Raw genomic sequence first — 14,068 nt, 5'->3', positions numbered from 1 at the left:
AGACCTTAATGACTTAGAAGTTCCATTAAGTGAGGATGAAATCAAGAGCACCATTTTTAGCCTACCAACTGATATACATATTTTTAGTTGTAGTTTCATATTAGATTCAAACAAATAATATTTGCTAAGCATGAATGATCGGAGTTGCAACTATGAACTATGCTAAGATATTTTTTACCATGCAGTTTATCCATGAAAGAAAAGGAAAGATGAAAAGTAAAACATATTAAAAGACTAAATAGCCATCAACTAACAACCTTTTCATGGTGGGACAAGTTGCAAGCTTGCAATACTCCATGCTAATTCCCCACCAGTTGATAATTGTATTCTTCAAGTTCAGTGTCAAATATGGCAGCACCCATAAATGCAATTATACCTTTCCCATAATTTCTTTCAGTACCAAAAAATAAACATAGTTCCAACTATAGTTCAATGCTATGGGTGGAAACATACCACTTGTGGCTCCAAGCATTAATAGATGATTTATCAGAGGAGTTTGGATTTAGCTTGTGAATAATTTGTGAAAGATCCACATGATCATGGTCCTAAAATCTATAAATGAAGAATCATATCAATTAAGCATCATATACTTGCCTGGTGGCCAAAAATATAATTAGAGGTGAAAGTGGATTGGATAATATCTATTTGGATCCATTTTCGTATCCAAATCTATCAAAATATAGAAATATATTTAAGCATCTAACTAATATCTATATATGTATTCATATTGTTAAAGAAAAATGGATATTGATATGTATAGATAACTATCCAATCTATATTCAAATATCTAATTCTATTTATAATCTTATTTAATTTTATGTAGCACTCATTAACTTTTAAGAGAAATGCATAACTATATTTATATGCTATTAATATGATTTGCCATCCACTTAGTAATATCTTTAATTCTATGATTTTGAAGATTAATTATCTAACTTATATTCATATTTATATCCATACTTTTAGTATCCAATTTGTATCTCTATCTATTTAAAATAAATATGGATATAAATTTTTGTATCTAATTAATATCCATATCCAATTTGTATTCATGAGATAAAAAGAATATGCATATGAATATATTGATATACGATCCATAACCGATTCAGTTTTAGCTCTAGATACATCTAGTTCAATCAGACTACATGTGACCAAAGCTCAATGAAGATTCTATTAGTTGGGCATGTCTAACAGCTATTTCTTAGAAAAAGATCATCATAGTATATATTCTCAATAGACCCTAGCAACCACCATGCGACACCAAGGTTGATTATTCTTACAATGATAGTTTCAATAAACTATTAAGAGAAAATGAGGTGGGTGGTTGTAAAATGCTCTGAAGATTGCTAAGATAGCAAAAATGATGAGGATCATCAGAGAATTCAGAGACTATACTTAAACTAGGAACATTGATTTGGGTGGAATTTTCAAGTGATGACAGAGCTTAAAATTACCAAGCAAGGAGATATCTTGAGCCATGCTCATATAACCATGAACTTTGAAACAAACAGTGGCAATATGGCTTTCTTAGGGTCTTTTCAAGTTCTAGGTAAAGAAACAATAAGTACCAAAGTAAAAGAGATCAAATTATTATACAACTTCTATGTAAAGATAATGGTTCTTATTATTTTGAATGAATTTTGCTCAAAAGAAGATATCGTTTGAATGATTCTTTCAGTCATGCATGAATCACATGTAAATCATTCGAAAGTTTGTTGGGCATTAATTTCTACCTGATTTATAGTTGCATGTATGATGTTGATAGAAAGAGTGAAAAGGAAGACCACACCATTGGTAAAAGAAGTGCCCAATATAGGCGATGAACTTTAACCATAAGCATAGCACAAATGATTAAGGAGAGATGAGGAAAAGTTTCATAATATATAGGGCTAAGATTCCATAGTTGTATTTTCTCTAAGTATACTTTTTCAAAGATAGGATATAAATCAAGGATTGAACGTTGAAATAAGAAATCTTTAGTTCTAGTGGTTATGATTAAGATGACATGAAAAATAGAGATTGGCTAGAGATGACTAGAGGGTATATATTGAGATAATGTTTAGTTAAGGTGTTATAGGAATGTGCTTTTTGAGTTGTATTTCTCTTAATGACTAGGATAAAAAGGTAAAGCAGAGCGCTAAGATTTAAAGAGGATATTAGATCTAAAATTTACAATAGACACTAAAAGAATGAAAAAGATTAGCTAAGGCACTCTTAACTCGAGATTACAAGCTGATGATTGCGTCAACAACCGCAAACTCATAAGAAACATTCCTCACAAGCATGCAAGACATCTTATTATAATATCATAGAAAAAATAATAAAATAAATATTCAATAAATTAATATCATAATTTGATCAACTAAAATCTAAACTTTAATATTTCATGTAATCGAATGATATTTAAAAGATCTTACAACAAACTTCAGTGAAATTTTCAATCAAAATAAAGATATCATAGTTCGGCTTCTATTTACTCTTTTGAAAGATATTTTTATATCATCTTAGCTCTCAAGATCTATAAATATAGTAAGATATAGAATGATGAACTAAACAACTTAGTATGCAATGAACACTTTAGCTTAATAAGTCAAGTAATAAGATAAATAATGATATACTAAAAATAAACATTGCAAAGTATATCAATTCAAAATCAAATCTAAATATATAGTATTATCAAAATAATATGCATGCAATCCATTCTATTCCAAATTCAAATTTTATCTATAAATTATTTTTTTTTCAAAATATCGAGTTCATCTCGATAGTCATGAACTATGATTATACTATATCCGATAGCTGGATCAGATAGTAAGCTCAAAATAGTCAAAGTGCTAATGTATAACCCCTACTAGTAAGATATCGATATATCAATACATAATCTCCACTAGCAGAATATCGATATGCTAACGTATAACCTCCACTAGCAGAGTATCGATATGCTAATGTATAATCTTCATTAGTATGATATCGATAACTGCCATTGATAGAATGTCAACATATCAGAACCTAACCTCCACTGATATAGTATTGAATACCAATGTACGACCCCCACTGACAGGATATTGAAATATTCACATAGCTTTTACTGACAGAGATTTGATTTATCAGCTTACAACCTCCACTGGTAGGGCATCGATATACCGATGCATAACCTCTAATGATAAGATATCAATATATAGTCAGGCTACAAATTAAAATCCATCTCAAATTAAAGTTTTTTCTATAAAATCAATTTCATATTCTAAATTGAAAAGTATACAAAATCATTTGAAATTGAAAACAATCGATTGTAATCCATAATAAAATTAATAGCTTCGATCATACATCAAATAATATTCCATAATAAGATATGTCCAATAAACAAATTCCATATTTCATATTCATAAATCACAAATAATGCGACTCAAAATTTAATGATATATATTATATAATTTACCTATAAACTTAGAAAAAAGGATTACATCACTTACCTTGCAAAACAAATTGATAGATCCAATTAATCCTAAAAAATCCTCTCATAGAATATTCAAAAATTATAACTTATTAGATTTTGACCATGCTCATTTTAAAAATAAAAATCTTAAGATCTAACATCTTCATAGAGTTAGGCATGTGATAGCATCTAATGTCCCATTTAGGTCAATCTAGACATCTAATTGATGAATTACAAATAAAAAATTATAATAAGATGCTAAGATGCGATTGATGAAGAAATTTGGTTGTGCTCGATCTAAATGAGATGGAAATCAGCACACTATCCAATGACCATGGAATAGGATTACTCTTCACCAAAATTGATTAAAAAATTATTAAAAGAATATATTTTTTTAAGATCTAGAAAGATCTAATAGAAAAAGAAACTAGTAGAGAGAGAAATAGGAGAAAAATTAGAGAAAGAAAATAGAGAGAGAAAGTGCAAAAGAGAGAGAAGCTAAGAAGAGAGAGAAGTGAATTCTCTCTTTCTTCTTTTTTTTTTCTTTTTTTATTCTATTTCTTTTCTTTTCTTTCCTTGGTGTTTTGGCGAAATAGGGGACTGCCCTTTATTCCCAAAATAGGGGACTCACAATTGGTGATGGCTATAGCAAGTGATGGTTGTGGCCATATGGTGTAGCCGGAGGTTCGCCAGTAGTCGAGCAAGAAAAAGGCCGACGGTGATAGCATCTAGCAACAAAAAAGATCAAACAAAAATTTTCAAAATAAGGGACAATAGCTTATCATTCAAAATCTAATGATCTTACGATGATATCACAATCAGTGATAGCCATACAAGATAGGAATGGGAGGAGAGGCAATGCCAGTTGGGTGTGAGTGATGATGACTCATCTCTAACGAGCCTATGGTGTGGCCACTATGATGATAGAAGATGGCAATAAAAAAAATTAAAGCAATAAGAAAAAGAAAGGCGAAAAACAGAGAGGCTTGGAGTTTCACAAGGAGGATAGGTGGGAGCTATATAGTCGGTGGCTCCCTCACCCTATAAGAGTTTGAAGAGGAGATGGAGTCTGCCTCCTTCTTCAACTTCATTTACTTGGAACCTAGCTTTCGGGCCATATTAATTCTCTAATCCTGAAAAGTTCTAGGCTGGTCAAGTGGACTAGGCTTGGCTAATTGAGTTGGGTTATTATAGGTGATGAGTTAGAATGAAAGGCTAGGAGCATAAATCTTGTATAAATTTCTATTTGATTACTTAGGTCTATTCTTTTTTATTGATGGTATTACTAACTAATACTAGAAGAATCAAAAGCTAGTCATAGTGGAGTTAATGGATAGGACTAAGAAATAGAGCCCGCACCATCATCGCTATCTCTTCCTCCCCTTCCTCCCTCCCCACCATCTCTCTCTCTCCTTTTTCCTCTCCATGTCAACACCTATGGATCCATGAAATTTGGATCCTCCTTCTAATCGTTAACTTCGAATAGGGACTCTACTAGTAATATATTTTTACTCTTGTATTTGTCTTCTTCATGTTCTCCATCTATTTTGAATTTTTTAGGTGTTTCTTTGGTGCTGGTTTCTTTTTTCTAATATCCAAATAAAGTATTTTCTATGTGATATTACCTTTCTTTTCTTGACTAGAATAATACTTGCTATTGATGTAAGTAATTGCTGGATAACATTGGATGATTTGGGAGGATTGGAGAAGAAGAGGAGGAGTCTTCATGATGGCCTTCTATTATGGTCTTGGGTTGGGAGCCATGGAATTGTTAATGGGGCATGGATAGGGAGGAGAGCAATGAGAGGGGGTGAGGGAAGGAAATGAGCTTTTCACCTACATACTATAAATCCTGATTTGACCTTAATTGTTATGATCATAATGATTCTTCTTATAAATTTGTCAGTGATGTCATTAGCTTTGCGGTATCATATAACATGTATTGATTTTTCATCTAGTCAATGATGTTTTGAGAGGAGAAGCACAATCCAACCATCAAAGTATTGAACTCTATCTCCCTAATACTAAAAACCATTATCCAAATTGGTGGAGATGGAGGGATGATCGAAGAGGACAATGACTATATTTAGGAAAGGAGGGATATGAGATGTAGCAGAGGAGGGGGCATTGCAAATGTTGGTGGTGATGATGATAGAGAACATAGTGGAGGAGCCACTTGTTGGTCTTGCAATCAATATAGGGGTCAAGCTCCTGATGGCCATGAGAATCTGTTATCAGTTAAACCAGATATAGATAAGAATAATTTATAAATTTAATTAAGATAATTCTAATTCTCACTTTAGGCTCATCGAATTTTTTACTAAAGCTTGATCAATGCAGATAGATAGAAAGATTAGATTGTAACAGAAACAGACTATTTTAACACTTTCTTAAAATGGGCCAATTTGAGTATCATATAAACAAACTTAAGGGGATGTTATTGTATCTCCTCCCCCCAAAAAAAAGTATATTCAATTTGCTGCATTAATGCAAAGCAAATCCTAAAGAATGAATCATTTTTCATTTAATCTACTCATTGAATTATATTTTGTTATAATTACTTAAAATATTCACACTATACTATAGTTATGTATTTTCTTGATTTTATTTTATAGCCCATCTTTAAACTTGGCACTATTTTTGTTATGCACCCCCCCCCACCCCTGCAAAAAAAAAAAGAAAAAAAATCAATTTGATCATTATTTTGGTCCCACAACTTTACAATTATGATTGCTACATTTTTCTTATAAGGTTCTCAAGGGGTATAATAATGTGTGCCTTCAATTTTTAGGTGCCTATATGGCACAAGTCCTTGGTGCCTATGTTGCACAAGGAGAACTAATGTTATTCATAAAATACATTATAACTTATTGCTGAGCACATGAAGGTTCATAAAAATCTTAAAATTTACCTAAGCATATCTAAAACAAAATATTGGTTTCTGCTTTGCAATGAATCTAAATTATATCCACGATAGGTATTATCAAGTCATGATCTCGAAACAATATTTGGTGCAAGCAAAGTTGAGCGGCATCACATGCTAATTTTTTCAAAGAAAATGATGCCAAGCTTCTAATATTAAATAAAATGAAACTAAATTTTTTTCATGCAAACCTAATAGTCAAAATTCATCCCGTCTATCAAACCTCATCTTTTTCCATTTTTTGAGACATGCTAACTCCTCTTTGTTTCTCCACTTGTGCTGCTTGATTACCTACCAATTGTGATCATCCTGCTGGAGCTTATAGCTAGTGCTCTAATAGCAGCATATGATAACTTGATCTCTTGTAAATCATCTTCCATTTTTTCTTTCAATAATATTTTTTTTGGAAATACAATACTAAAAATAAAAATTATTATCAGAAACTTTTGATAAAATTAAATTTTCTACTCTTACTTTGTCTTGAATATATAAGTTATGGACTTTAATGAAATATATGATAGAAAAACTCTATTTTATATCAAAAAATGCTAGTTGATATGCTTATTTTTGTAAAATTTTATAATTTTTATTATTTTAGGATGAGATGCATATGATAGAGGAAAAAAGAAAGCCAACATTATGGATTTCTGCCCCTCTACCAAAATTTCTAGCTCCATTCCTTAGTTTAAACATAATAATCTCATCATAGTTTTATTATGTCTTGTTAAAACTGAACTTAATATATCTAGCTTTCTAGGTAAAGCACTTTGGTGATTGCTGTTTTAAAAATTTACTTTTATTACACATGGCAATATATTTGTTTGCAAGAGTTAATTTGTTCTTTTCAAGAATATATAACTCAAAAGAGAAGCCAATTACATGAGATTTGTAAAATTACAATTTATTTATGAAAACAACTTGGCACGTTCTATATTTTTCAAGACTATTTGTTTAAGTGCAATTCTAATGGTTTGATTTGACATTATCATATTATAAACAGCATGTGTAGCAGTGCTATCCTTGTACATTCATTTACCAATTGGTTTTTTGTTAGCTTTGATTGCAAATAGGTAATAGATAAAAGCTACAATATTATGTAATGACTAGAAACTTAAAATTTAGAGAGACATCTTAATTAATCTAAATAATATAAAAATAGAATAGTTTCATTTCATCTTTGTCTACACTTGACATGATATTAATATAAGAGCTTCTTTTATAAAGTATGTAAGAAGTAATTAAATAATTATTTTTGATAAAAATGTAGTCAAATGATTGTGTTTTATAAATTACAAAGAAGCCAGATATTTTATGATGTAAAAACAAAATATATGTTTTTAGCACCATCCGAACCATCTTACATGCATATAATATATAATTAGGCAATTTTAATATGAGTGATTCATATAAAGTGGCAGACTTTTGTGTAAATGTGAGAGATCTAGATTTAATTTGGAGATTATTTTTCACTCGACATACTTTGATATTTAGCTAGCTAAGAGTGATAGATATATAAGCAAAAGTTTGTGCTTATTAAGAATGTATAGAGTATAAAGTGAAAAAATGAGATTTATAAATAATTCTTACTTAGAAAATGACTTGGTGCATCATTTGCTTTTAGACCATGTGTTTATGTGCCATTCTAGAATTTTGCCTAGATATGATGATATTTATCCAACTAGGATACTAGTGCTGCATACTTTTATACTTTTGCCTTCCGAGTGGTCATTTGTTAGCTTTTAATGCAAAAATATATAAGTTAAAGTTAACATATTATCTAACAGCTAATAATTTTAAAATCAAGAGAGATATATCAACCATTAGAGGTTTTTAAGTATAAATAAATATAAACTATAAAATAAATCTAGTTTCATCTTATCCAATGCTTGGCATTATGTAATCATGTAGAATCTTTTTCTTGCTGATATATTATGTAACCAAATATTTATGTTTTATAAGTTGCAATTCAGCTAGTGAAATTTATCAAGTGGCATTTTTTCAAAATAAAACAAAATAAGTATTTTTTAGTATTTATGTAATCTTCTCATGTGCATGTACGATATAGTTGCATGATTTCGATAAGAATAGTGCAAATAAGATGCCAAATAATTTAGTTGGTAAAGTCTTTGCTACAGAGAGAAGAATTGTAGGTTTGATTTGCTCCTACTTTAATATGTAGTCGCACTTCCGTCTATCATGATTTTCACAGCATCAAAAAAAAAAAAAAAAAATACTAAGGTTAAGATGCCATGGTTGGTAACTGATAAATATATTGATTTAGTATTATTTTATCGAAGAATTTGACTCTGTAAAACCTCATTGAAATACATATTGCAATAGAAAACCTCATCATCCAGCAAATTTATTTACCAAATAATCATATTTAGTACTACGATGCTACTTGAAAGAGCTAAATGGACTTGATTTATCCACATGTATATGTGTGCGTATGTATATATCCATTATTACAAACCCATTATCCATTATCCATAACTAATCCAAACTACCAAACCACCTGGAGGCTACCGTCACCCTGACTTCCACTACCGCAACAACTATTAAGAGGTCGTTGGTGTAATTTTCCTCGCCCGAAGGGAGCCCATTTCCGTCATAGCTCGAATGTGGGAGGACAATATGGGAAAAGAAGCCCCAAATATTTTCCCAATCCTGTCATTTATTCCCCAGATCCCTTCTCTCCCTTCTCGCTACGGAAACGCCAACTGCCCAAAACGAAGCCTCACACGCGCACATTACTACACGCCGCTATATATATCATCATCAGCGCGAGCTAAAAAAGAGTCAAACGCCTCGCCTTCTTCCTCCGTCTCTCGCCTTACCCCTCTCTCTAAAAGGTACGTCTCGCTCTCTTCTCTCTCCTTCCATTTCTTTTAATTATTTTCCCTCTTCTAGGGTTCGTGAGGTTCCACGGCTTGCGAAACCCTAGTTCTCCGGCCCTCGGAATACCTCGCCTGGGGAGGGTGAGGAACCCTAGCTCGCGCTGCGGAATCGGGTGGCCTTCTCGTTTTCTCTTTTCTTTACGGGTTCTTGCGGGGCTTTGGGGGCTTAAACATCCGGGAAAGATTTGATCTTGAGGGTTTACCGGGGCAGATTTGGGATCTGGGTGTCGGAGTCCCCGTTATTCTGGATTTGATGGAATTGGATTGGTTTCTTGATGCAAAGCTAGGGTTTTTCATTTTTTGGGTTGGGTTGGTGGGTTGTCTGTTCTCTTGGTTCCTTTGCTTGGAAGGATTATTTTGGAGGCAGGTTTCTGTTTGTAGGAATTGATTTAGCACCGTAAAGTTACATTGTTTGTACTGTGCTTTGAGTCATAGACTGGGTTTCTTCTTTCATTCTGCGAGAAAATTGGCTAGATCCCGAGTTTTAGTTTGTCTGGTTGATATTATGTACTGTTATCGATTTTTGATGCTCAAGACCTCAAATTTCTGGTAAAGATGATCTTTTTAGTAAAAATGTTGCCATATTTTGCTAGTCAACTGATGTTACTTAATTGATCTATTGTAGTAATGCAGTGATTTGTGGAGAGCTTGCATTTTTTTGGGATCAAGTTATAAGCAGCAGCAGCAGCAGCTGTTCTGTCTGGGATCAATTAAGTAGTCCGATGTTACTAGTTTGGTGAACTTGCAGTGGACGGATACTGATTGGATATAGTTTTGAGTACAGTTTGCTTGTTGCACGTCTTCCCTTATCTTCTGGGTGCAAAGGACAGTAGGTCAAATTGTAAAGTGGTGATTGGTTGGCCATGCACAACTGATACTGCAGAGGTAGCATTCATCAGGTTGATTTGAGCTGTCTCATGAGACAATAAGAATTTGGGCATTGGAACTGTTTGTTGTTTAATTTAAGCAACTTGTTTGCATCACCTGTACTATCGTCATTGGCATTGACTCAACTCATATACCTGTGGGGACAGTTACTTGAAGACCTTGAGTGTTATTTAAGTCGAGAGTTTTTAAGATCATCTTTTGCTGTGTTATCTTATACCACGGTCTGATTCCAATGATTCATGGTCAAACATAACTCTTTTTGTGATGGACTTTATTATAAACTGTTTATATCAGCTTTGATGTTGGAGGCAGTATGCCGGTAATTGTAAGGAGAGATGCAAAGATTTTCTGCTGCCAGCTGTGGTGCTGGAGTTAGTAACAGTTCCATTGGTGGGGCATCTGTTAGGGAAAATGCTAGGGCAGAGTCATCCTTCTCCTCATCTAACTTTTCTTTGAACCCAAGGTGATGCTTGTCTCATGCTTTCTCAGTTATTTAGTGTTTTGCTTCTGTTTGCTTGTTTTATTATTCTTGCCTTGTTCATTATACATGTTAACTAATATTTTCTGTCAGGTGGAGTGTAACTAGTTTTCTGTGATGATACTTTTGGTAATGCTGATCCTAGAATAGAAGAGTGTTATACTTTCAAAGGAAAACAACTTTAAAGCTGGTCTCTTTTTGTGATGATAATTTTGATAATGCTGCTCCTAGGACAGAAAAATGTTGAAGTTACCTTGAAAGGAGCACACTTATGAAGCTAATCTCATTTTGACTTTTCCTATTGTTTATGTTGCATGAATGTGTGCATGCACCAACTAGTTCGTACCAGATTGCATGGACACAATTTTTATATTTTTTTAGGATTTGAAGAATAACATTTATCGAACATTGATCCAAATTGGATGCTGCAACGAAGCTCTAAGGTGAACTTGTCATGTTAACATAGTGCCTGAAAATAAGTGGCATCCATTTGTTTAGGAAAATGGGTGGGTAGATTTATTGTTAGTTTTGCATAAGATGGAGGGAAGCTCAGGAGGGATCCTTAACATCTAAACAATCATCTCATTTGGAGGGTTGACATATCTTCAAGAGCTTGTTTAGTGCTTTAGCCTTCTAGTTCATTTAGATCTTCCAGCATCTTGAACCATTACCGTTAGTTATGGCCCCTTGCATGATAACTTGGGTTCCGTCATTGATGAGAACCTTTGATGGTGAACATCAACAAACCTATGTGGGAGACCAAGTGGTGTTCACCAAGCAGGAGCAATGAAACTAAGCATTGGAATCCTTGCAATGCATCATGGGTCTGTTTGGTTGGGGTATGTCTGATTACGATGTAATCTGACAATTCCTGAGAATCATTTATCTGAAAAAATGATTACGAAGGACAATAACTTTTACTATATTTGGTTGGTGAAAAAGATTACTATGTTTGGTTGGCGGTAAATCTATAAAGGAATATGACCAAATTTATAAATATACCCTTCAACATAAAATAATTTTTTCATACTAGATAGCATTGTCATCTCCAATTAGTTTTTATGTAATGACATAATCACATAGCCCTTTGCATAATGCCATCTCCATCTCTTTTTTTTTTTTTTGTAAAAGCTCTTTATTGAATTAATTTGGAAAGACATTAGAACAAATTCAATGATTATATATGCAGCTTTATTAGTGGTATTTTTTGTCAAGCATGGATTACCACTACTCGGGAATTTACCAAATACCACCCCTCATGGTATTTGTTTTACTTTCTCTCTCTGAAAAATAAACATGGGGCCCACCAATTTTTTTTTTTACCATCTTTTTCTTCTATTTTTTTATACCAAACATGGTAATCTGACATGGGATTTATTTTTTCATGCCAAATTATCCCCAACCAATGGGGACCTTATGTGAACAATGGAAATGGGAAAATTTCAGTCTGTTGTTATGTATGGTGCTTCCAACTACAAGCTAATGAATTCTTATCTATGCCACAACAAATATAGAATTTTTTTTTTGAAATAACATTTGGCAGAACTTAAGTTCATCAGAACTTGGTGCCTAAATAAATGCTTCATGTAAACTTGACTAGGGATATGTTTCTATACATCTGAAAACCTTCGACTAGAAACAATTCATGAAACCTTTTTAGTTTTTTCATGAAACATGTCTTTAAAAACATCCAATGTAATGACTTTTTGTTCTACCAATGAAGTCTGTTAGTACTATGTGCACATCAATTACCAAGTGCTGAAGAAATTCTTGGGCCTCATTTGCTACATTGAATAGAGGGGGTGATACACTCCCAGAACTGTATTTTAAATCCAGCCAAACACCATTTTAAGCCTCTTGGAATAGAGTTATACCCTGACTCCAGATAAGTAGGGGAAAGGGTATAATTCTATTCTACCATTTTGGTGGGATAGACTTATTTCGTAGTATAGAAGAAAATTATCACCTTCATTTTCGATTTTGCTGTTATCCACTCTCTAGACATACAAAATAGTGGGAGGGTAACTTCTTGTGATAAAATCAAAATCATTGCAAAAATCATTGCAAAATCTTATCAACCAAATGCCCAAAATTCCTATTCCGCGGAATATGTTCTATGCCATTGAACTTATCTGGCTAATTTTCCTTATCCCCTCAAAATTTATTATGCAACCAAATGCTACCTAAATGTATGGAGCGATGATACTTTGTTTGAGGACCTGACATTTGTTTGAAAGCCTCCATCCTAAGTAGAGATACAAAGAATGTCTCTTATATCAAGAATCAAAACCTTGCTTTCCATTGGATGATAGCTTATTCTAGATATACTTTGATGATTAGAGCATTGCATGTTAGTGACACACACAATATGGTGTTCTTTTGTTTATTTTGTTATTGCACAACTTATTAAGTGTTGATATAACCTTACAAGTACTGTCCTAGATAAAAATTAAATTGAACGACCATGCATGCTACCACATCTTTGACAATAAATGATGGACATTGCACCAAACATCCAAAAAAGCTAGATGTTCAATGTTATCAAAATTTGTCTTTAACCACTTCTCTAGAAAAGTATTGTTTTTTATTGTGCCGCCTCATCTCATTTTTGACTTCCTCTCTATCCTACCCTCTGTTCTTTGTTTTCATAAATGAGTGTTGGTAAAGTGATTGTGGTCACCATTACAGACAAGGAGATGGTAGAGGAAAGGAGAAAGACCAGTTGAGATTATTTTTATTTACTACTACCACCATGCTGTTTGGAACTTTTGTAACAAGTCCTTTGCCCATCAAATTTTGCCTTTCTGCTTGTATCTCTTCTGCCATCCTTGTTCTTTCTTGCAATCTTTTTATCGACATGAGCTTTTAACACATATTTATATGAATATCTGTGAGAACCTATGGCCAGTTGTAAGTGTATGAATTGGGTTATCAACCCTCGTCAGTAAATGCTTTTGAAACTCAAAAGATATTGTTCGAATTATATGACATGAAGAAAACACCTAAATTTAGAGTCCAAAAGGAGGCAGCTTACGATTACAAAAAATTATAAGGTTGCTTAACTAGGTATCACAAGGTCATGATCAGATATTCAGATTTGCTCTTCTAGTTTTCAAGTTTTTTGTCATAGGCAAAACCTTTTTTCTGCCACATAACTGCTTTCAATAAATCTATGTATATAAAGAGCCTCTTATTAGTTGATGTATTGTTAAGTAATATGGCTTTGGTTGAGCATTTTTAACTATATATCTTATGCGGCATTGGTAAGGGCATGTGCTTGGATATGCGTTTGGGAATCTAGAATGACAAGAGAAAGTCCTTAGCTTATATGAGTGGAATCTCTGATTTGAAGGTGCTGGCATTAAATGGGATGCGGCCCTTCATAGGAAGAATTGGTTTAAGGGTTTGTAAGGCCAAACTTAAATAGTTGACATCAGGCTTGATGG

General features: G+C 32.9%; 1 protein-coding gene across 2 annotated transcripts in view; it reads left to right on the top strand.

The window, feature by feature from the left end:
- Nucleotides 1-9,063: 9,063 nt before the first annotated feature.
- Nucleotides 9,064-14,068, top strand: part of LOC105034038 (mediator of RNA polymerase II transcription subunit 12) — a 34,262-nt gene continuing 29,257 nt past the window's right edge. The window contains exons 1-3 of one of the 2 annotated variants that reach the window (XM_073245541.1): nucleotides 9,068-9,211; nucleotides 9,882-10,141; nucleotides 10,439-10,607. In XM_073245541.1, coding sequence (XP_073101642.1) covers nucleotides 10,480-10,607 — 128 coding nt within the window. In that variant the 5' untranslated portion in view covers nucleotides 9,068-9,211; nucleotides 9,882-10,141; nucleotides 10,439-10,479. Of the gene's footprint in view, nucleotides 9,212-9,881; nucleotides 10,608-14,068 lie in introns of both variants that reach the window. The other variant, XM_010909057.3, reaches the window with a different exon arrangement.

The sequence above is a fragment of the Elaeis guineensis genome, chromosome 11 (genome assembly GCF_000442705.2).
Source record: "Elaeis guineensis isolate ETL-2024a chromosome 11, EG11, whole genome shotgun sequence".
NCBI classification, from domain to species: Eukaryota; Viridiplantae; Streptophyta; class Magnoliopsida; order Arecales; family Arecaceae; genus Elaeis; species Elaeis guineensis.
Note: the sequence above shows the minus strand (reverse complement) of the source record. Positions and strands in the feature narration are given on the sequence as shown.